We start from the raw sequence: 21,618 nt of genomic DNA, 5'->3' as shown, positions 1-21,618 counted from the left end.
AAATTCAATCCAAGTCTCTCCTGTGGGTAGCAGGGATCCCTGAGCCATCACTTGGTCCTTCTCAGGGTGTGCATTAATGGGAAGGTGGAACCCGGCGTGCTGGGACTCAAAGCCAGGCACTCTGGTATGGGATACAGGTGTCTTATCTGATGTCTGAACAGTAGGCCAATGACTGCCCTGAGTGTAGCCTTATACTCAACCGCTGTTAGTAACAAATTCCAGGGGAGTGAATCAGGGCTCATGGCCACGTACCAGTGAGCCTGCATGGCAGCAGTTGTTGCTTGTGCAGAGTGACCAAAGTGCTTTATTGAAAGCAGAAGTTGGACCTTGTAGTTTTCCTGCTATTTCTGCTGTTTCTTAGCATGCACATAGAAAGCAGGAGCTCCGTACTGTGGCTGCAATGTTTCCTCACTGTGGCTCCTAATGATTTAGCCCCTTCCTCCCACTCCAGACTCCTCTCCCATGCTTCTCTGTTTTCATGGTGGTTTTTGCTCTTGCCTCTGGTGAGTTCCCCTCTTTCCGGAGACTCTGCCTGCTTCACATGGAGTTGGTTAAGTCTCACCTCCTCTAGAGAGTAGTTCCTAACCTCTTCCCTACTGACTGCTCTCTGCATCAGGAGCCTGTTGTGTTACTGTTATCTGTGTTTTGTGTGTCCTTGTGGACCACTATACCACAAGTACTTTGTTATCTTTGTGACACCAACTGTACTAAGCAAATGTTAGTGTATGAGTAATTACCTTGATTAAGCAGAACATGATATCTAAAGCTGACTTTACTACTCCAGTTTTTCAGTTATTAAGAAAATAAAGGAAGTTTCTGTTATGGGCAGAATAGTATCTCCTGCCTTGCCCCAGATCCATAGTTTCAAGCTCTAACCCCCAGTCCCTTAGAATATGATTGTATTTGGAGATAGGGCCTTTAAAGAGGTGATGAAGTTGAATCAGACTGTGGGGGTGGACCCTGATTCACTGTGGCTGGTATCCTTCTAAAAAAGAGGAAATTTGGACACAGCAGCAATGTGGATGCACAAACGAAATATTGTGTGGGGCACAACAAGAAAGAAGGTAGCAGTCTGCAAGCCTAGGAGAGAGTGGAGAAACCAAATCTGCTGCCACCTTGACCTTGGACTTCAGGCTTCAGACCTAAGAGAAAATAAATGTGAATTGTGTAAACCACTAGCCCAGGCTACTTTACATGGAAATTCTATTAAACCAATGTACCTTCTGAGATACACAAGATACCTGGAGGTGTGTGTGTGTATGTGAGAAAGAGCATGCACACTTTTTTTTTTCACATGTTATACATGTGAAAGATAAAGTTTCAATTCTTAGACTTATTTTCCATATAATGTGTTTACTAATATGAGAAACTCAAGTGATGAGGAAATGTTTGGCAAGGATTGAAGTAAAGAGGATTTTTCTGTTTAATGTGAGTTAATTATAAAATTAGCAGGAGTCTCTTATTTGTTGAATATTCTTTTTGGTATCATACATATTATTTTGTACATGAACTGTTCAACGATCACCTATATAATTCAGCTTACCGTCTATAGTGATTTAGTTCATTCCTATTTAATAATTCTATTTGTGGATATATTTCTGAAATGTTTACTTAATTGGTATCCAGAATATTTTATATAATGAGCCGTGTGTTTTATGTCATATCATGGCTATATACTCTTTTAGGCGTAATCACCCGGTTGTCTTGAACCCAAAGCAGCAAAGTATGTTTGCCATTGTTGCTTTCTCTTTTTCCTTTAAAAAAAGAGAAGAGTTGGAGAAAGAAGGAGAATGAGCAGACAGACATATGTGTCTTTTGACGATTGACCGTGGCATATAGGAAGGAATCCCAGTTCTACCTTTTATTGACCCTGTGGCCTTCCAGAAATAACAATTCTCCTGGAACCTCACTATTTAACTGTGAAGCACTGCCTTTGAGCCTAGGATCGTATCCATGATGCATCTGGTTTAGTTCCTCATGCATACATACACAAAGTTTCACCTCTAATCTCCAATGATTAGGTACCCTTTTTAGGCAAATGGTTTGTTTTCCTTTGTCTGCTTCTGAGGGAAGCTGTGAATGAAACATTTGGGTGTGTTCATGTGATAAGGGAAAGACACAGCAGTCATTGCTGCACTTAGTGCTTGGAGAAGACGTCAGAGCAGGGACATTTGAGCTGGTGCCAGGTACAATGCAGAGCCTCTATGCCCATGGAGCATACATTGGAGTTGGAGAAACAGACCATGGTGAGGGTAGTAGCGGGGAGTAAACAAAATTATCGTGAAATTCAGTAACAAATGGGTACTGAGAGACAGAAATTTTGAGGACACACAGTAGAGAAGTCCAGCAGTCTTCTCTGAAGAGGTGACATTGAACACTTTGCCAGGAAGCAAAAGCGAGAAGGCATTTAGGTGGGTGCAGAAGCAAGGTAGACCATGATGATGCATTTGGGTCATCTAGGTGAGCCCTGTGCTGTCTGACAGGAAAGTGACAGGGAAGGTGACTCTGGAGTGTACTGTGAATGGGTTTGAATAGCATTTTTAGGTACAGTTGTTTAAAATGTTGTGCCATGAGTCTGTCCATGCTAGGGGACCTGGTTTTATTGATCCTAGACTCTACCATTTACTGTTTTCTATTTACATCATCCTCTGAGTCTAAGGGAACAGGTGAGGGATTAGAGCATAGGACATCATTTCTTTACACTTGTTGCCATCAGATTGCTACCAAAGTATTTTCTCATGATCTCCAGATTGTGAGAATTAAATAAAATGATCAATGTGAATAAAATATAAAATGATAATATCCAAAAATTATTTACTGATTAAATTGCTATTGTGGGGCCTGCTCTGTGGTGAAGTGGGTAAAGCCGCCGCCTGTGGTGCTGGCATCCCATATGGGCACAGGTTTGAGTCCCAGCTGCTATACTTCCAATCCAGATGTCTACTGTGGCCTGGGAAAGCAGTGGAAGATGGCCCAAGTCCTTGGGCCCCTGACCCACATCAGGTACCCAGAGGAAGCTCCTGGCTCCTAGCTTCTGATCAGCCCAGCTCCAGCTGTTTGGGCCTTTTGGAGAGTGAACCAGCGGATGGAAGACCTCTCTCTCTCTCTCTCTCTCTCTCTGTCTCTGTCTCTGTCTCTGCATCTGCTTCTCTGTAACTCTTCCTTTCAAATATTTGAAAGAATTACAGAGAAGCAGATGAAATGAGAGAGAGACAGAGACAGAGACACAGACAGACGGGTCTTCCATCCATCCACTGGTTGACTTCCCAGATGGCTGTAATGGCCAGAGCTGTGATCCAAAGCTAGGAGCCAGGAACTTTTTCAGGCCTCCCATGCCAGTGCAGGAGCCCAAGCACTTGAGCCATCTTGTACTGCTTTCCCAGGCCATAGCAGAGAGCTGGATCAGAAGTGGAGCAGCCTGCACTCAAACTGGCACCCATATGGGATGCCAGCACCACAGACAGTGGCTTTACTCGCTATTCCACAGGGGCCAGTCCCTGTAACTCTGTCTTTCAAATAAATAAATATAATTGCTGTTGTATGTTTAGAACAGTTCTTGTCATTGAAAATACATTCCTTTTCCCTTCTTTGATGACAGTTTTTATGATGATAAGGAATACCAGGATAGTCTGGAATTTGGGAATTAGCAATAGCAAGGTGGAACTTGGGGATTAAGGATGCTGTGTCAACCAGTGGCAGACACAAGGATTGTTTAGAAGTGCCAGTGCCTGGCACCAAGCCAGAGCTCTGCTAATTTGAGCTCTTTTTTATGTAAATGGATTGAGTTTAGGAAATACCTTCACACATGGAAAGTGATTTTGTATTTGTTGATTGTTTTCTTCCTTGAGTAGAGTATGATAGTACTTTTTTTTTTGTTATTTGTTACTGTGGTGGTATTTCATATTTTTAACCCAAGACAGTTGGTTTTCCAAAAATACTAGAAACAAATTCATGATGTAATCATCTCACCCGCATCCAAAATTGTGGTAGATCTCTCATTTCATTCTGTTATTTATAGTTATGCTTCTTTATATTTTGGAGTTGCTAAATTGTCTAAGTAGATCCTTGGGAGGTGCGATAGACTCTGTCCCTTGTGTCATTATTGCGCTTTCATTTTTTAAAAACAGTACTGTTAAATTTTTATAGCATATTACTTTATGACTTTGGCCTTGACCCTGGATTAACATTAGGTTATAAGGCATCTTTTGTTTATATTAGTTTGGACCTGCTTATTTTCTTCTTATTACTTACACATTTTTTAAAAAAGTATATAGTTATCTACAACAGTAGACATTTGTAATTTTTTCTACATATTTTTGGCTACCGTATGTAGTTTTTGCTTTTAGCATATTTCTCACGTTCTGAGGTAGCATGTGTCTATACATGGTTATCTGGCAATACTGCATTCAGACAGTTGTGGTTTTCTCTCCATTGCCTCTTACTTCGGAGATATTTCTTGTTAAACCTGAAAACAAGTGAAAATAGATTTCACTGAAACTCATTAAAATGGATTGCTAATACATAAACTTAAAAACATTTGGGTTGCTTTTTGAGCTTGAAGAATTTTGAATTCACTGAAAATTAAGTTAGAATTCTTGCAGTTTTTTTTTTATGTAGCCTTAGCAATAGTGTCACTCACAATTCTTAATTATCTTAGTACATATTTTATGTGACATAATATCTGCACCTTTACTATCTACCAACTCTGCAGAGAGGATGACACATAGCACCAAAGTAATAAAAATATAAGCTCTAGAGTGAGAAGCAAAGCCGAAACAAGCCATTTTTACATATAACTTAAGTTTAGGTTCTGTGTAGTAGGTTGATCCCTTACTTAACCTTTAATAAAATTGGATTCAAGGGTATTTATATATAAAAAATAAAGTTAATTTCATTTTTTCATACTTCCATATGAGCAAGTGCCTAGTAGTAATGTGTTACAATGACATTTAAACTTCAGTATTCATCCTATTGGCTAAAAAAATCGCCATAACTCTTGAGCAACTGTTTTTGAGGTTAGGCATAATAGAGCCAGGTTCTTGTCTTTGGGGAGGTTGTTAGGATGATTATTGTTAAGATGTTGTGATCATATCCAGACCGATTGAATTTGTTTGACCTTTTATCTCCTATGACGTTATCCAAGAAGTCATCTTTTCTTTGGCCATATTTTTAGAAATTAAAATTTGATAGCTCCTCTGTACCCATACCCCTTTAACGGGATCTTTGGTTGCACATTCATCCAGATCATTGTCAGACCCCATCTCTAAATAATGTTGTAGTTAGTATATTTGTGCAGGTGGATAGATCCCAAGTCGAAGTATGGTCCTGAATGTTTGGTGGGAAAGTAGTGATCTTAAATCTGCCTGCCACCCTGACTGGTGTCTCCAGTTAGTACGCACAGCACATCAAGACAAGGCAGCAGGGGGCAGGCCATAGGGATCAAGCAGGCATATTGCAATGCCTCTCACTCCTCACCTTAACCTACCTAGGAAAGCAGCATTTCAAAACTGTCGGAAACACGTGAGGCCTCTCAGAAATGCTGATAGTTAGCTGCTTATATTGTGAAACAGGAGTCATGATTATTTCTCTGCAACAGTGTAGGATTTTTCACATTAAAAAATAACATTAGGTTAAAATAGACCACCTGAATATCCAAGAGCTCCAAGCCTGCCACAAGAGAGTGTGGTATGACTGAACTCTGTTCAGCAGCCATACCTTCACACTGGAATCTAGTTCTCCTAGCCAAAATGTTAGTTGCTTCTTCTTTTTAAAAGATGGGAATCATAAAGATACTGTGCCTGCAAGATTGTTATGACTCCTTGGAATAGCATGTGCAGAGCTCCCGTAGCAACACCTGACACATAGCTCAGCACATAATAGGTGATAGAATTATGGTGATGAAATGATGATAGGGATGAACATTCAGTAGTTTGTGTTTTTGACATATGAAAGAAACTTATAGTATCTAAAAATTCAATTTCCTTTTTTAGTACACTAAGTAGATTTACTCTTTTTTTGGCTTTATTTAAAAATTTTAAGTTTAACTCTTTAAATATTTTTTAATCAATATAAAAGAATAGTGGTTTTTTTGTTTGTTTGTTTTGTAGTGTGGTCCCTAGACCAAAAACATGACCATTTCTTAAGATCTTGTTAAAAACGCAAACTCTGATCTCATTTCAGATCAGTAAAATTCAAAACTCTGGAGGTTTTAGCAAGCCCCCCAGAAAATTCCCATGTACACTAAATTTGAAAAACTCTCCTTAGTAAATCTGAGAACCATGGAAATTCATGATCTCACCACCTAAAAATAACCACCATTAAAATTTTGAGTATATTTCCTTCTATTCTTTCCTTTATCCATATGTATTTTTCTTGTTGCATTTTTCTTCATATCTTTGTATATGTTTATGCTTTTAAAAATTTCATCATGCCATGTGTGTCTTATACCCTACTTTTCAATGTTCAATATTATTTCATGACCATTTTACCATGTCATTATATTTTATTTGAAACTATTTTTAATCATGTCTACATATTATACCTTCCCATGGGTCTCATAATTTATAAACAACTCTTAGACATTGGAATTGTTTCCAGTTGTTCAGGAAGAATGGAGCAACAATGAATTGAAAATTTGTTTTAGTAAATCATTGTGAATATCTATGGTTATTTCCTCAGTATAAATTTATTACTGCAATGGAATTTCTGGCTCAAACATTATGAACATTTTTATAACTCCTAATATATATTGTCAATTTGCCTTCCAGAAAGAGGTGCCAATTTGAAATCTAACCAGAAACATGGGAGAGTATCCATTCCCTGAACCTTGGCCAATCATGGGAGTTGTAGTCCTTTAGTAGGATTTGTACCAGTTTGATGGGGGGATGTTTATGAATAATAAATGAGTAGGCTATAAGGCTTTTTTTTTTTTTTTTTTACAAGCAGAGTTAGACAGTGAGAGAGAGAGACAGAGAGAAAGGTCTTCCTTCCATTGGTTCACCCCCCAAATGGCCACAATGGCCAGCACACTGCGCCGATCTGAAGCCAGGAGCCACGTGCTTCCTTCTGGTCTCCCATGCGGGTGCAGGGCCCAAGCACTTGGGCCATCCTCCACTGCCTTCCTGGGCCACAGCAGATAGCTGGACTGGAAGAGGAGCAGCTGGGACAGAATCCGGTGCCCCAACTGGGACTAGAACTCGGGGTGCTGGCGCCGCAGGCGGAGGATTAGCTTAGTGAGCTGCAGTGCCGGCCAAAAGCTTGTTTTTTGTAACAGTGTTTTCTAGTCATTACATTGGCCTATTCTTGCATATTCACATGCTTAAGTGGTATGTGTATTCAATCTTGGTTATTGTCTCTCTCTTTTTTTTTTAAGATTTATTTATTTACTTGAAAGTCAGAGTTACACAGAGAGAGGAGAGGCAGAGAGAGGTCTTCCATCCAATGGTTCTCTCCCCACTTGGCCACAACAGCCAGAGCTGCGCCGATCTGAAGCCAAGAGCCAAGAGCTTCTCCCGGGTTTCCCACGTGGGTGAAGGGGTCCAAGGACTTGGGCCATCTTCTACTGCTTTCCCAGGCTGTAGCAGAGAGCTGGATCGGAAGTGGAGCAGCTGGGTCTTGAACCGGCGTCCATATGGAATACCGGCACTTCAGGCCAGGGCATTAACCTGTTGCACCACAGTGCTGGCCCTGGTTATTCTTTCTTAACGTTAGGTGTTGAGGTTAGTGAGTTCTAAAGCTTCTTCCAATACTACCTGTCCTACACCTGATACAGACTCTACAAGTTTTGGTGAAAGGGTGTTGCAGCTCTTCTAAAGGTGTGCTGTGGAATAAATATTGCCAAGTAGTATTTTATTCACAAGATCATGAGACCATGAGCCTTCAGTTTTATAGATTAAGAACTAAAAGACCTTCCAGAAAGAGAAAAACACATTGCATCTATCGTAGAGTCACAAATCAGTAACCCTAAATATTTGGACATTCTTATGGAATACAGAGTAATAATTCAGCAAGTATACGGTGCTTGTTGATCTTATCAGGTAATTAACGTTTTCATTTCCATGTCATTTTTTAATGTTTGGAGACTTTGAACTCCCTTCTTCTAGGTCTTCATAATCTTTATGTTTTGTATGTTGTTATTAACTGTAGTGGCTCCTCTTGGCCACGAAATACTAGAACTTGTTCCTTTTCTCTGTGTTTTAGCACCTGTTGTGCATTTGTCCTCTGTTCCCCTACTGCCTTACCCTTTCAAGCCTCTAGTATTCACTAATCTATCATTGGATTGATATTGTTCTAGCTTCCATGTGTGAGGGAGAAAATACACGGCATTTATCTTTGTGTATTTGGCTTATTTCACTTAATGTAATATCCTCCAGTTCCACCTGTTTTGTTGGAAATGACAGAATTCCATTCTTTTTATAGCCAAGTAACATCCCTTATATATATGTACCACAGTTTCTTTAAAAAAAAAAAAGATTTATTTATTTATTTAAAGTCAGAGTTACACAGAGAGAGAAGGAGAGGCAGAGAGAGAGGTCTTCCATCCACTGGTTCACTTCCCAGTTGGTCGCAATGGCTGGAGCTGCGCCTATCAAAAGCCAGGAGACAGGAGCTTCTTCCAGACCGCCTATGTGAGTGCAGGGGCCCAAGGACTTGGTCCATCTTCTACTGGTTTTCCAGGCCATAGTGGAGAGCACCTGCCCCACATTTTCTTAACTCATTCATATGATAATGAACATCTTGGTTGATTCCCTGCCTTGGCTATTAAGAGTAGCATTGCCTTAAAATGGACTGCAGAGATCTCTTTGATAGGCTGATTTCATTTCTTTTGGTTATATACCCAGAAGTAAGATGATTGGATCTTAGGGAAGACCTATTCTTATAGTTGAGGAACTACTATACTGTTCTCCATAATGGCTGTACTAATTTACATTCCTACCAACAGTGTGTCTAATAGTTCCCTTTTCTCCACATCCTCATCGATAATAGTTATTCTAAAAGCACAGGTGACAAAAGTAGGGATTATATCAAACTATCAAACTAAGAAACTTCTGCCAGCAAAGTTAGCAGTTCAACAGAGTGAAGAGATGACAGAATGCAGAAATTATTTGCAAACTGTATATCAGAGAAAGGATTAATATCCAGGCTATATAAAGAACTGAAAACCTTCAACAGCAAGGAGAAACCGAAAACAATACAATTTAAAAGTAAAGAAAGGATCTGAATAGCACTTCTCAAAAGAAAAAATACAAATGTCCAGCAAATATGTGAAAAAATGCTCAGTGTCATTAGCCTTCAGGAAAATGCAAATCAAAACCACCATAAGATGTTGTCTTAATCCAGTTAGAATATCTGTTATCAAATAGGTTACGCATATTCTTTGAACATGTACTTATTTTAGTATATGGTCTGTTAATTAATGACTTCTCTCCTCAGGGACTCCATGGTACCTGAGATTCCCTCTACGTTAACATTTCTAGCTTTCCAAGAGGTTGGAATAATTTCCTTAAATCAGCCCCTGAAGCAGAGCATTTTGAAGTGAATGAGAGTCATGGTGAGGAAGAGAGGAGTGGTCCAGTCACTGAGGAAGTCTACCCAGTATGCTGCAATGGAAAGGTGCTCTTTAGAAATCTTTCAGTCATATTGGAAATCAAATCAATGCTTTTGAATTTTATCCAAGATTTGTTTTTATTTATTTATTTGAAAGAAAGATATCTCCCAAACCATGGTTTACTCTTCAGAAGTCCACAACAGTTGAAACTGGGCCAGGCTGAAGCCGGAAGCCCTGGAATTCCATCCAGATCTCCCACATGGGTAACAGAGACTCAGGTACTTGGGCCATAATCCATAGCCTTCCCAGGTTCTTTAGCAGGAAGGTGGATCTGAAGTGAAATACCAGGACTTGAATGTGGGTTGCAAATACTTGCCCCCTCAAGTATTATCTTAACCCTACTTTCCATTATAGATCTAAACAGACAATTTCAAAGACATACAAATAACCAATAGGTATATATAAAATGCTGAACATCACTAATCATCAGGGAAATGTAATACCGCCTCACTCCAGTAATATTGGTCATTATCAAAAAGATAAAAGATAGCAAGTATTGGTGAGTATGTGGAGAAAAGGTGACTCTGCTCACTGTTGGTGGGAATGTAAATTGATACAACCATTGTGGAAAACAGTATGGAGATTCCTCAAAAATGTTTATCACAGTACTTTTCATAATGGCCAAGAAATGGAAACAACCCAAGTGTCTATCCACTGATGAATGGATAAAGAAATGAGGTATATATGCACAAGGGACTATCACTCAGACATAAAACAGGTAAAATCTTGTCATTTGCAACAACATGGATTGAGGAGAGGGTCATTATGTTAAGTGAAATAAGCCAAGCACAGAAAGACAAATATGACAGGATCTCACTCATCTACGGAATCTGGAAAAATAGGTGTTGAAAGTTAAGAATATAATGATGATTGCCAGAGACCAGGGATGGCAGCAGGGAAGGGTGGTTGGGCAAAGGTTAATTGACAGGCATTAGGTCATAGCTAGGTAGGAATAAGAAGTTCTGGGGTTCCACTGCACAGCAGGGGTCCTATAGGGAATGTTAACATGCCATATATTTCTCTATTTAAAAACTAGAAGACAAGACTTCAGATGTTTTTACTATAAAGATACATTGAATGCTTGAAATATAAATCTGTTTATCCTGAATGGATATTATACGATGTGTACATGTTCCAAAACATCACATAGTAACCCATAAATGTGTACAGTTGTTACATGTCTGTTAAAAATGTTTTTGAAAAAATAAAAGTATATGAATAAAAAGACTTTTGGTAATCTTAGTGAAGGGGCTTTTTCCTCATAAGAGGGCCACCAAAACAAATTTTGTTTCAATTTCAGGAGTCTGTGAATTCCTAGATTGAACTCCTGCTTTATGCCAATTGTCTTCAAATATACATTTTCTCACCTTTGCATTTTCACTTAAAATTTATAATAAAAGCAATATTTTACATTTCTATAGTGTTTTCTGGTTGATAAAACCATTTTATTTACACTTGTTCCATGGGTGGTGTTACCCTCTCTTGAAACAGGAGGAAAACTGATGCTCTACAAAATGCAAGGACCTATCCATAGTCTGTTGGACGTAAAATCAATGAGTGGTGCTTCGCACCAGGATCCAGCACTACTGGACTCTGGTGTCTACATCCTACAGTTATATATACAATAAAAAACATATCTGGCAAGCCAAAACAAGATGGCTTTCCACATTTAGAATAATGATTGGGAAATGCTAAATGAATGCCAGGCTTAGCCTGAATTATTTATTTATTTGTTTGTTTATTCTCTTTTTTCTCTTTTATTCCCACCTTATCTTTTACACACACACAAATACACACACATATACTATACACACATATACATACATATATCATCTTGGGCAAAGGGGATGCATAGTATTTTAAAGAGTAAGCATGTACATTTTTCTAGATAATACTATGGAATATTGTTCTTCTGAATTATTTATTAATAGCCATATCAACTTGCAAGATAAGCCAACCATGTTGATGTGTGGAGGGAGACGCTTACTACTCTATTGCTGGGTTAATCATATTTGTAAGTGAATGAGCACTCCTTCTATCCCATCCTACCCTGGACCACAAATATCAAATGGCCAAGAAAAGCATCAGATAGAAACAATGTAAAATGCTATTTTTCTTCATTGGTGAAAGGCTTCTGGACCTGTTTCCGCTGGCACGCACATAAATCAGTTGGCGCCATTTAGCAGGGTGGTGTTTTTTTTTTGTTTTTTATCTTTTTTTATTCCGATTGTACTCTTCCCCAACTAGATCAGAAGGGCATTTTGTGTTAATATGTATCATAAAGCAGCAGTGCGTTGCAAGTATTAAGTGAACAAAACACCTATTTTAAAAATATGTTGCCAGAAAGGCTAAGCAGACAATTACCAGAATGACAGTGTGGCCTTGCATTCTCGCAGAATAAATTTCAGAGCTGTCATGAGACATCCTGGCTTGTTTTGATTGCACTGATGATGCACAGATAGAGAAGCAGCCTCAGACCTAGGCTTGCAATCCATTTAGGACTTTATAGACCGTCATCTATAACACAGACAGAAGAGATCGGCCACTAGCGTTGTGTTCACTGCAACGAGATGATGCCATTGTAGGTAAAATATTCTCCTTGTGCCAATTAGTGTGCACCATGTATTTTGAATTTGTTTTGACAAGTCCCTCCAATGTGCTTTAATCTTTTTTAATTATGAAAATAATCCATACTTGTAACAACATAGAATCCTTCAATGAGAAAATTAGTATTTTACCCTTTGTTCTGCTTATTCAAATTCCTGCCTCACCTTAATTTCCCTTCTTTGAGGAAACTAACATAAATGAATTTCTTTTTCACATAAACATTTATTTATATACATTAACATATATTCATATACATGTATGAGATTTCTTCTTCTGTGTTTTCTGCAGAAATTAGATTGTAGCACACACAGTATACCCCTAATTTCTTGTTAAATTATAGTGTAGTCCTCTTTCCAGGTTCAGCACCTACAAACAAACCTAATAACTGAGTAGCATTTTATAGTATGGATGTAACATATATTACTCTGCTTATTGCCTGCTAATGAACGTTCTGATTATTTACCATATTTAATTATTGTCAACATTTGGTATTACACTGTGTGCATGATTTTAAAGGCCTTATGATCATTTTCCACTCAGTAAAGAGCCTTATTGAAAAAGTGAAAAAGTGGAAAATTTCTATCAATTGTCTGTAATCACACACTTTTGTAATTGATAGCCTAGCATATTGAAAAAAGGATTGTGGAGACTTATGTGTGGTATATCTCTTTGTATCAGGAGCAGGCCTAAACAGAGCTTTATTGTGTGTTGGAGTCATTTGTGGTTAGTTTCCATGTGGGATTCACTGTAAAGCAGAGGTGATCTTTCAGCTGTCATAATGTCCCATCTAGACCCCTTCATGAGCAGATCAGTTACCTGGGCTTGGGCAAATCCAGTAGACTAATGATAGACTACCCAATCAGCCATGGTTTTCTAGTTTCACCTTGTTACATACAGGCTTAGATTTTTATAAGTCAGTGAGAGAGCCTGGCTTTTAGAGTGCATTAATTTAAAAAGCTCTCTGTGGCTTTATTTTGAAATTAGAAAGGGAGGAAATGCTGTTTGGATGACGTGAAAAATTTGCCCAAATCCTCTTGATTGCCTTGTATTTGATAAATGATGCTTCTGGCCACATGTTTCAGGATTTTGAGCACTTGGGAAGAATTCTTCCAGTGCGATTATGGAAACAACCAATTTCCATAAGTGAAAATGAGCATGCTTATTAATGGGGCTGCAATTGCCTATTGCATTCAATTACATTTCTGACTAACAGGAGAATGATTGTTTTGCATGATTTAGTGTTTGCGCAATTACCATCACACGACCAAGCATGCTGTACTGGAGGCTCTGGGAGGAAGCATATGTGGTCCTTTTGCAGGTAATAAAATGGAAAATCCAATTTGCAATTGCAGACTAAGCCTCTGAGTGATAGATGATCTTCATACAGCATCGGTCAGAGGGTCACCGCTAATCACGCCGCTGCTCGGCTTCCCCAGCGGCCTGCGTCTTCCCACTGAGGAGTGAGCAAAGTGAGAATCTGCGTCTGGGAGCCAGCCAGCGTGTCTGTGGATGCACCACTTTCGAGCTTATTAGATCCTCTTTGTCACAGTGCTTAATCCTGCTGCCTGATCCTTGTTAGAACACCTCCAGAGCACCGCTCAGCCTTCTAATAAAGGGGACGGGTGAGGGCTCCTCTCGCAAGGCACTGAAGCGTGCAGCGTCAGGGCGGCTGCAGGCTGACTGACGGCGGGCTGAGATGCTTCCTGCATGTTATTACTTCAAAGGGAACCTACCCCAGACAGCTGACAGACGCTGGGCTGAGGCGGTGCTAACTTGTTGCTAGGCCCATGTGAGACGGGTGTCATCTCCTCGCACAGGATAATAGTGCAGCTTTACTCTAATTATGTTAACCCTCTTCTGAAATTGCTGTATGCCAGGCTGGTGCAGAGGGAGGTGTAAGAGAACCCAGAGACAAACTGCTCGCTGTGAGGATTCCAGGCAGGGCTTGTGTTATCCACCGGTGACATTAAGTTGAAAACAAAATCACATGTGCTCGGTCCAGGCCCCAGCTAAAGCTGTGGAGAGGTTTCCCTCAGTTTGGCTCTTGTGTGCTTTCCATCTCCGTCAGCCACAACAGTCTCCTCATTTAAGATTGTCTGTGGGTGTCAGACATAGCTCTTGGGGTTCTTTGTTTAAAAAGGAAGAGCAACAGCAAAGGAGAAGCTATTGTTTTTTTTTTTTATCAATCATTCTTTTTTTAAACGATTTTTATTTATTTATTTATTTGAGAGGTAGAATCACAGACAGTGAGAGGAAGAGACAGAGAAAATGGCTGCAACAGCCAGAGCTGCTCCGATGCAAAGCCAGGAGCCAGGAGCTTCCTCCGGGTCTCCCACACGGGTGCAGGAGCCCAAGGACCTGGGCTTTCCCTGGCCAGAGCAGAGAGCTGGACAAGAAGAGGAGCAGCCGAGACCAGAATCGGCACCCTCTGGGATTCCAGCGCCACAGGCAGAGAATCAACCTACTGCGCCACAGTGCCAGCCCCTTCAATTGTTCTCTTCTGTTAGATGCTCCAGGATGAAGCACCTGTGAATTTGATTTAGCCGTGTTATTTGATGCTAAAATAAATAAATGAGGGGAGAGGGTAACCCAGCGCACCGCCCCCGCCACACACACCCCGGCTGTAATGTGCAGATGGTTTGAAGTGATGTAAATGAAGATGATACTCATGGATGGCCCATGGGCCCTTCTCTTTACCCCTACTTTCAGGCGTCTGTGTAGCACTCCTTTTCCCTGTAGGGAGTTTGTCTAGCTTACATCCAGGGTCTCCTGTGTGTTTGAGTTAGCAGATTTCATTAGCAATCCCCTATGCTTCTCCTGTCTCCATTGATGGCTCCAAAATGGAGACATCACTGGGATTGACAGATCTCCAGAGAGTTCGAGGCTTCTGACAAAAGGGCAGAGTGGCCTTTTTTGGCATTATTCCCCGAGGTCTGTCCTCCCCACGTGGCCTTCAGAAAGCAGAGAATTTTAGTACATTAGCTTCAGAGGATTAGCATGAAATACAGCAAGCTTAGGAGGAAGCTGTTAATAAATGAACAAGAGGCTGGGTACATTCCAAAGTGGGTCTGTGGGTGGTGGTAGGTAGAATGCACCCCCACCTGAAGTTCAGGGACAGGCCACTAATGCCTGCTTTGCTCGTAATGGAACCTGTATTTTTGGAGTTTTGAGATAAGCCTTGGAACCTGGTGGAAGGGGTGATGCAGCCTGGAGAAAGAGCTCTTCCTCCTCACTGTCCCAAGTAGTTTCCATTCCACTCCAGGGCCCAGAAATCTGCGTGATCGGAAGGGCTCTGTACTCCTAATGGAGCTACTTTCCCTCCTCTTGTCCTTCTCCTCAAAGTTGAAGAAGAAGAATCCAAACACGAATTCCAGCACTCTAATCTGAACCAGATATTAAAAACAAAGCAGTCCACTTGAGTTAATTCGTGATCATGTGTAAATGACGGAAATCTTAGAGGCTTGCTCATCAGAATTGAATTCTACCATCAAGAAATTCAGACTCTTTTCCTCAGTCAGATAACCAGTTTCAGGGCATAAGAATGAAAGATATTTATGACAGAGTTTAGCCATTAACAGCGAGATCTCCTTCACTCAGGAAGTACTTTGCTCCCTAATTTCATAAAGCTTGCTTGCTTGCTTTATGTATTATTATTGTCATCCACTTTGGAGAACATACATGTATTCTCCCACAGGTATCATTTATAATTTTTTTTTTCATAGTTTTTTCCATGCTGAATCAGTGGGCAGGAACTCTGATAGTATATCAGCCAAGAGTGTCTCTTAGGTGAGTATTTTAAGAGAAGGTTGTTCACCTCTGCCACCTCCATCCCAAATATGTTAGTGAATTAGTGGTGCATGGTCACAGTTTCCTGGGAAGTAGGGCCACACATCCTGAGAACAGTGGACAACATAGACCTCGTGTGCATAACATACGGTTCATCAGAGACGTAGACTTGCTCTTAAATGGATGACTTCTTTCCAGAAATTTATATTCTGTTGATTGTTACAATGAAAGGGGAATTGGAGAAAAAGAAGTAATGGGGAAGTGATACGAGAGAGGACATAGACTACAACAAACTAGATCCTAAGAGAGAATAAGGATTATGGAGAAATGCAAACCAAAGATCAGCTTCGCTCTTGAGAAGCTAAAAACCCTCTCCCCAAGTAAAACTTAACGTTAAAAAAAAAAAAAAGTCAGTGGCAGCCCCTTCCCAGCATAAGAAAACCCAGGTAAGATACTCAGCTAGCTATATGTGGAACTCTTAGATATCTGTATGCCCTGGCCAGCTTTCTGACTCTTGCCATAGAGAATCAAGCTCATTAATTTCCCAGGTGACTTGATATCTAACTAACAGTGTTTAACCATTAAGATGAGGAAACGGACATGGACAGTGTTGATAATCTTAAAAATGTATCTGCTTCCTTTTCTACCAACAATTTTTAGTAGCTTTGGGAAAACCATGATGAATTCCTCTCTTAACATTTAGTAGTATCTGTTTTCTTTGAAATACATTTTGTTAAGTTGTAATCATTTGCTTTCTTTCCAGTTTTCTGAATAGTTAGAAATCCATGTAACAAAAAGAAGAAAGATTCAGAGTATTCTTTTAAGAAATATTCCATCATATTTCTAGTAAAAAAATGTCCTTTATTTCCTTTCCAAAACTTAGATAAGCTAAATGATTTGCTTTGTGGCATATGTTCATTCTTAGAATATGTTATCGTTACCTTTAGTTATTCATTATGAAAAATAGGCAGGAGAGCCTCAGAAAGAGACAAATGCATTACTTTGATTCTGTTATGGCCAAAAGAATTGCTGGGTGTCTATTTACAAATACCTTGGACTTTTACCAGAAGTCTGAAAATGGACTTCCTCCACAGGACATTTAAGGAAAGACCCTCAGTGAATATGCTGCCATCCAAAGCCCATGTACATCTCTGTTGCATAACTTGTTTGTCTCTATCTCTCTTTCACAGGGAAGTTCATTCACACATTGCCTTTTCCAATAAAAAAAAAAAAAGTGTTTATTTGGAAGGCAGAAAGATGAAGCGAGAGAGGCAAATAGGTAGCTGTTTCAATGCCCAGATTCCCATAACAGCTAGGGCTGGGCCAGACTGAAGCCAGACACCAGGAACTCAATCCAGAACTCTGACATGGGTGGCAAGGATCCACGTGTTTAAGCAATGACCTGCTGCCTTCCCAGGTGCACATTAACAGGAAGCTAGAATTGGGAGTGGAGCTGGGGCTGAAAACCAGGCATTCTGATATGGGATGTAGACACCTCAAGTAGAATCTTGACTGTTCTGTCAAATGTCTACCCTGTCTTTTCCATCTATGGATATGCTAAAAAGAAAAAAAAAATAGAGTAGACTGTTCATCAGTAGATGATATTCAGATGAGGTGGTCTTGGCTGGCTTTTTATGCTACTTTTATTAACTCATCCTTATTGGTATAGATCAACACATAACCTAATAGCTTCACCAAACACTGTAGAAAGAATACAAGTTTGGCAGTACAAAGCCTTAGGTTCAAAACCCCACACCAGTGTTTTTTGATCTTGGACATATTAATCCATTTCCCCAAGTTTTGATTTTATAATCTTTAAAAAAATTTATTTATTTGAAAGGTAGAGTTACAGAGAGAGGGATTGAAAGAGAGAGAAAGATCTTCTATCCACTGGTTCACAATAGCCACAACTGCTGGGGCTGAACCAGGCTGAAGCCAGCAGCCAGAAGCTTCTTCTGGGTCTCCCATGTGGGTGCAGGGCACCAAGCACTTGGGTCATCCTCCGCTGCTTTTCCCAGGCCCTTAGCAGGGAGCTGGATTGGAAATAGGGCAGCCAGAACCTGAATAGGTGCCCATATGGGATGCCAGTGCTGCAGATGGTGGCTTTATACACTACACCACAGTTCCTGCCTCAATTTTATCATCTATAGATAATGTTAGAGATTGCTGGAAAATTAAATGAGAAAAATTAAAAGTTGGTTTCTCAGCTGATCAGAGCTAGACAAATGTTAGTGTCTCGCATCACCATGTTAATGAGATTTATTTAGTGCTGATTCTAAGATGTATTCATGCGAGGCCGGCGCTGTGGCATAGCAGGTAAAACCATGCCTGCAGTGTCGGCATCCCATATGGGGCCAGTTTGAGTCCTGGCTGCTCCACTTCCAGTCCAGCTCTCTGCTGTGGCCTGAGAAAGCAGTGGAAGATGGCCCAAGTGCTTGGACCCCTGCACCCATGTGGGAGACCCAGAAGAAGCTCCTGGCTCCTGGCTTCAGATCTGCTCAGCTCCAGCTGTTGTGGCCTATTGGGGAGTGAACCAGTAGATGGAAGAACCTCTCTCTCTCTGCCCCTCCTTCTCTCTCTGTGTAACTCTGACTTTCAAATAAATAAATTTTGAGTAATACAATAGTATTTTGAGTAACACAATAGTATTGAGTAATACATTAGTAATTTTACGTGGGTAATATTCTTATCTTTCTTTATTCCTATTTTACTTTACTTGATGAACAAAGTAGTGTTGATCAGAATGGGCTTAAATGATACAGGACAAGTGGTGATGCACATTGACACTGTTGAGATAGGATTTCACCAATATTTACTTCTGTCAGTCTTGAACAAGTCATTTTAGTCTCTGGACTAGAAAATAAGCAAAAATTTCTTCCAAGTTGGCTTTCTTCTTTCTTCCTTCCTTTGTTCTTCATTTCTTGTGTCAGGGAATTGGCCTTAACCTTGCTTGTGGACCAGTGTTGGCACGGGTTAAGGAATTAAAAAAAAAAAAGAAAGAAATCAAATGACCTAAAAGGGAATTAGGGTTGCTCTGTGGTTACTGAGCGGGACGTTGTAGACCTGATCTGTGTTCCAGGAAATGATGTTCACTTTTTTTCCCCTTTCATCTTTTCAGGAAACTTGGATTTAACCGGTCAGAAGCAAGTATTCAAGGCAGAGAATAATCCCTGGGTTACCCCTATTGCCGACCAGTTCCAGCTTGGAGTATCCCATGTTTTTGAATATATCCGTTCTGAAACATACAAATAGTAAGTAGACTATGACTTTAAAATAATGGACTGTGATTTTATAGTATTTATAATCATGCCATTTAAAAAAATTCTGTATTCTATTGGAGGCAGTTAACACATACCATTTTTAAATGTTTTATTTTAAACTACATGTGGTAATTGTCTCTGTTATTTGTAGATTGTTTTTATTTGACATTTTCAAGGGAATTTTTACCAATTTTGCTTGGGAGGATTTTTAAAGCATTAAATTAGTTGAATATTGAATATTCATGGCACTAAGGAAATTCACCAGACACATTAAGATCAGAACATATTTTTTTCCGTAAATGCAACGAATTACAAGTGTTATGAACAAAATTGTTAAGCAGTTTATTTATAAAATCAGTAGAGAATACTAGGAATGCATCATTCTATTACTTAAGCTTTTACTCTAGTGAGGTATAATCTCTCTAAAAGAAAAAAAGACAGAAAAAGAGGAGGAAGAATCAGCCAGCTTAAAGTCACAGCATGAAAATACTTCTGGTCCTCACTGCAGGTTCCCAGAGACTGTGGGACGCAGTCCCTGAAGTTGAGCTATTCCCAACTCTTTCCTCCTCAGTGTTTTGGAGAAGGAAGGAATTTGCCATTACCCACCTGCTCCTGCTATTGTGGTATCTTCTGTCATGATTTTCCCACTTGATCCCCACACACCATTGCCCAGTCATTTATCTCAGTGGTTAACTGACCCCTGAGGCTAAAATCTGGTCTATTTTTAAGCATCTATAAAAAAAGACTTTTTAAAACAAATCCCATGGTTAAATGTAATTTGCTTCCATATTCACCAGTTTTTGAGAATTTAACATCAGTCATCAAAGATCATTTTCAGTTAAGAGCCTGAGCCTCTCCCTCTCCTTCTCCTCCTCCCTCTCCCCTCTCATGATCATGCAAATGCATCTCCCTCCTCCCCAAAACACACACTGCGCTCACTGAGCCTGTGCTGGGCCTGTGAGTCTAGGTGCCATGACAGGACACAACCTGGGGCTGTGAAGGACCCTCTGGCTCCAGCCCGGGTGCTCTTGATGAGACATCATGCTTCCAGCTGACAAAATCACTGAGAAAATGTGCTGTGAAGAACAATGGTGCGAAAACAAAACACTCTCAAATTGCCAAAATGATAGATAGCGTATCCTTATATATAAAAGCAGCTTAAAGCATGGTTTCGATTTTTGGGACATTATGCTGACACTTACAATGTGGAAGACATAGACTTAACTTCAGAGTAAAATGAGATAAGTGTAGGATGTGTGTTATTGTCTCATGTACCATATAGAAATGTGCAATTATTACAGATTCGTTCATTTTTTATAAAAAATACAAATATAGCTTAGTCTTGGAAATTAGTTAATTATGAAAATGTGTGAAACTATAATTGCAAATTAGCAGATTATTGTTCATTTTGTTCCTCTTAATGTGTTAATCATTTCTATCATGCATATTAGATAGGACTGTAATTTTTTGTTAGTAAATGGAAAACTGCACAGAGGTTGGTTTGTAGGGAATCTTTACAAAATCATCTTCTATTTGGTAGTGTTCAGGAAGGCACATGAGCAAGCTCCTCGTAATCCATTATTGATGTAAATACTCTTTGTTATTCTGTTTAACACTCTTTTAAATTTACCAAGCATTAATTTATGCCTTAAAGAAGAATAAAATACCTTGTATACGAAAAAACTTCTAGTTTTAATTTTCTTTTAGAAGATTAACCTGTAAATTTATGGATTTTTGTCTTACCTCAGAGTCATTTGGCAACGAACCACCAGTATACACTATTACAGACTATTTCTGTGCATTTAAACATGTTTCAACTCTGAAAATTGAGAGATTTTGTTGCTTTGGTTGAGTAAATTCCTAGGGTATTTGACATATTTGATTTATGTATTCTTGACTCTATAGTTACTGGCTGTATCTGAGCATTGGCATAATCTAAGCAATTCGCCTACTGTAAGCCTACTCTTTTTCCTTGATTTCTTCACCGAGCACTGTATGCAGGCAAATCAACATCTGAAAACCAAAGTAAGCCTAGGAGAGATAGCTACCTCTTTCCGAGGGACCAGCGTGTACTCCAGCCACTGCTTCTAGAGGTGCCCTAAGAGCCTGTGCTGGGAGAGCACACTTGACGTGAGCTCCTGGAGGGTAGGGACTGCGGAGGGTTCTCCCCGCCTCTTCTCCTGGAGACGGAGCAGAGGGCTGACCACTGCTTGTGTCTGCTGTGCTGGTCTCCCGTCCTCCCTTGGTAGTGAGCATCACTTCTTTATCAAACGCACTAGCCCAAAAGTGTGGACTATTAGCTCAGTAAGACACTAAGTCAAACTCTTAGCCTTTTTTAAAAAAACTTGTTGTGAAAAA

The 21,618-nt window shown here is 39.8% G+C and overlaps 1 protein-coding gene across 1 annotated transcript in view; it reads left to right on the top strand.

Moving 5' to 3' along the window:
• RSU1 (Ras suppressor protein 1) overlaps window positions 1-21,618 on the top strand; it is a 212,290-nt gene that overhangs the window by 91,241 nt on the left and 99,431 nt on the right. The window contains exon 8 of the mRNA XM_002717423.5: window positions 19,119-19,251. Coding sequence (XP_002717469.1) covers window positions 19,119-19,251 — 133 coding nt within the window. The remainder of the gene's footprint in view (window positions 1-19,118; window positions 19,252-21,618) is intronic.

This window comes from Oryctolagus cuniculus, chromosome 13 (assembly GCF_964237555.1).
Source record: "Oryctolagus cuniculus chromosome 13, mOryCun1.1, whole genome shotgun sequence".
Taxonomy (NCBI): Eukaryota; Metazoa; Chordata; class Mammalia; order Lagomorpha; family Leporidae; genus Oryctolagus; species Oryctolagus cuniculus.
Note: the sequence above shows the minus strand (reverse complement) of the source record. Positions and strands in the feature narration are given on the sequence as shown.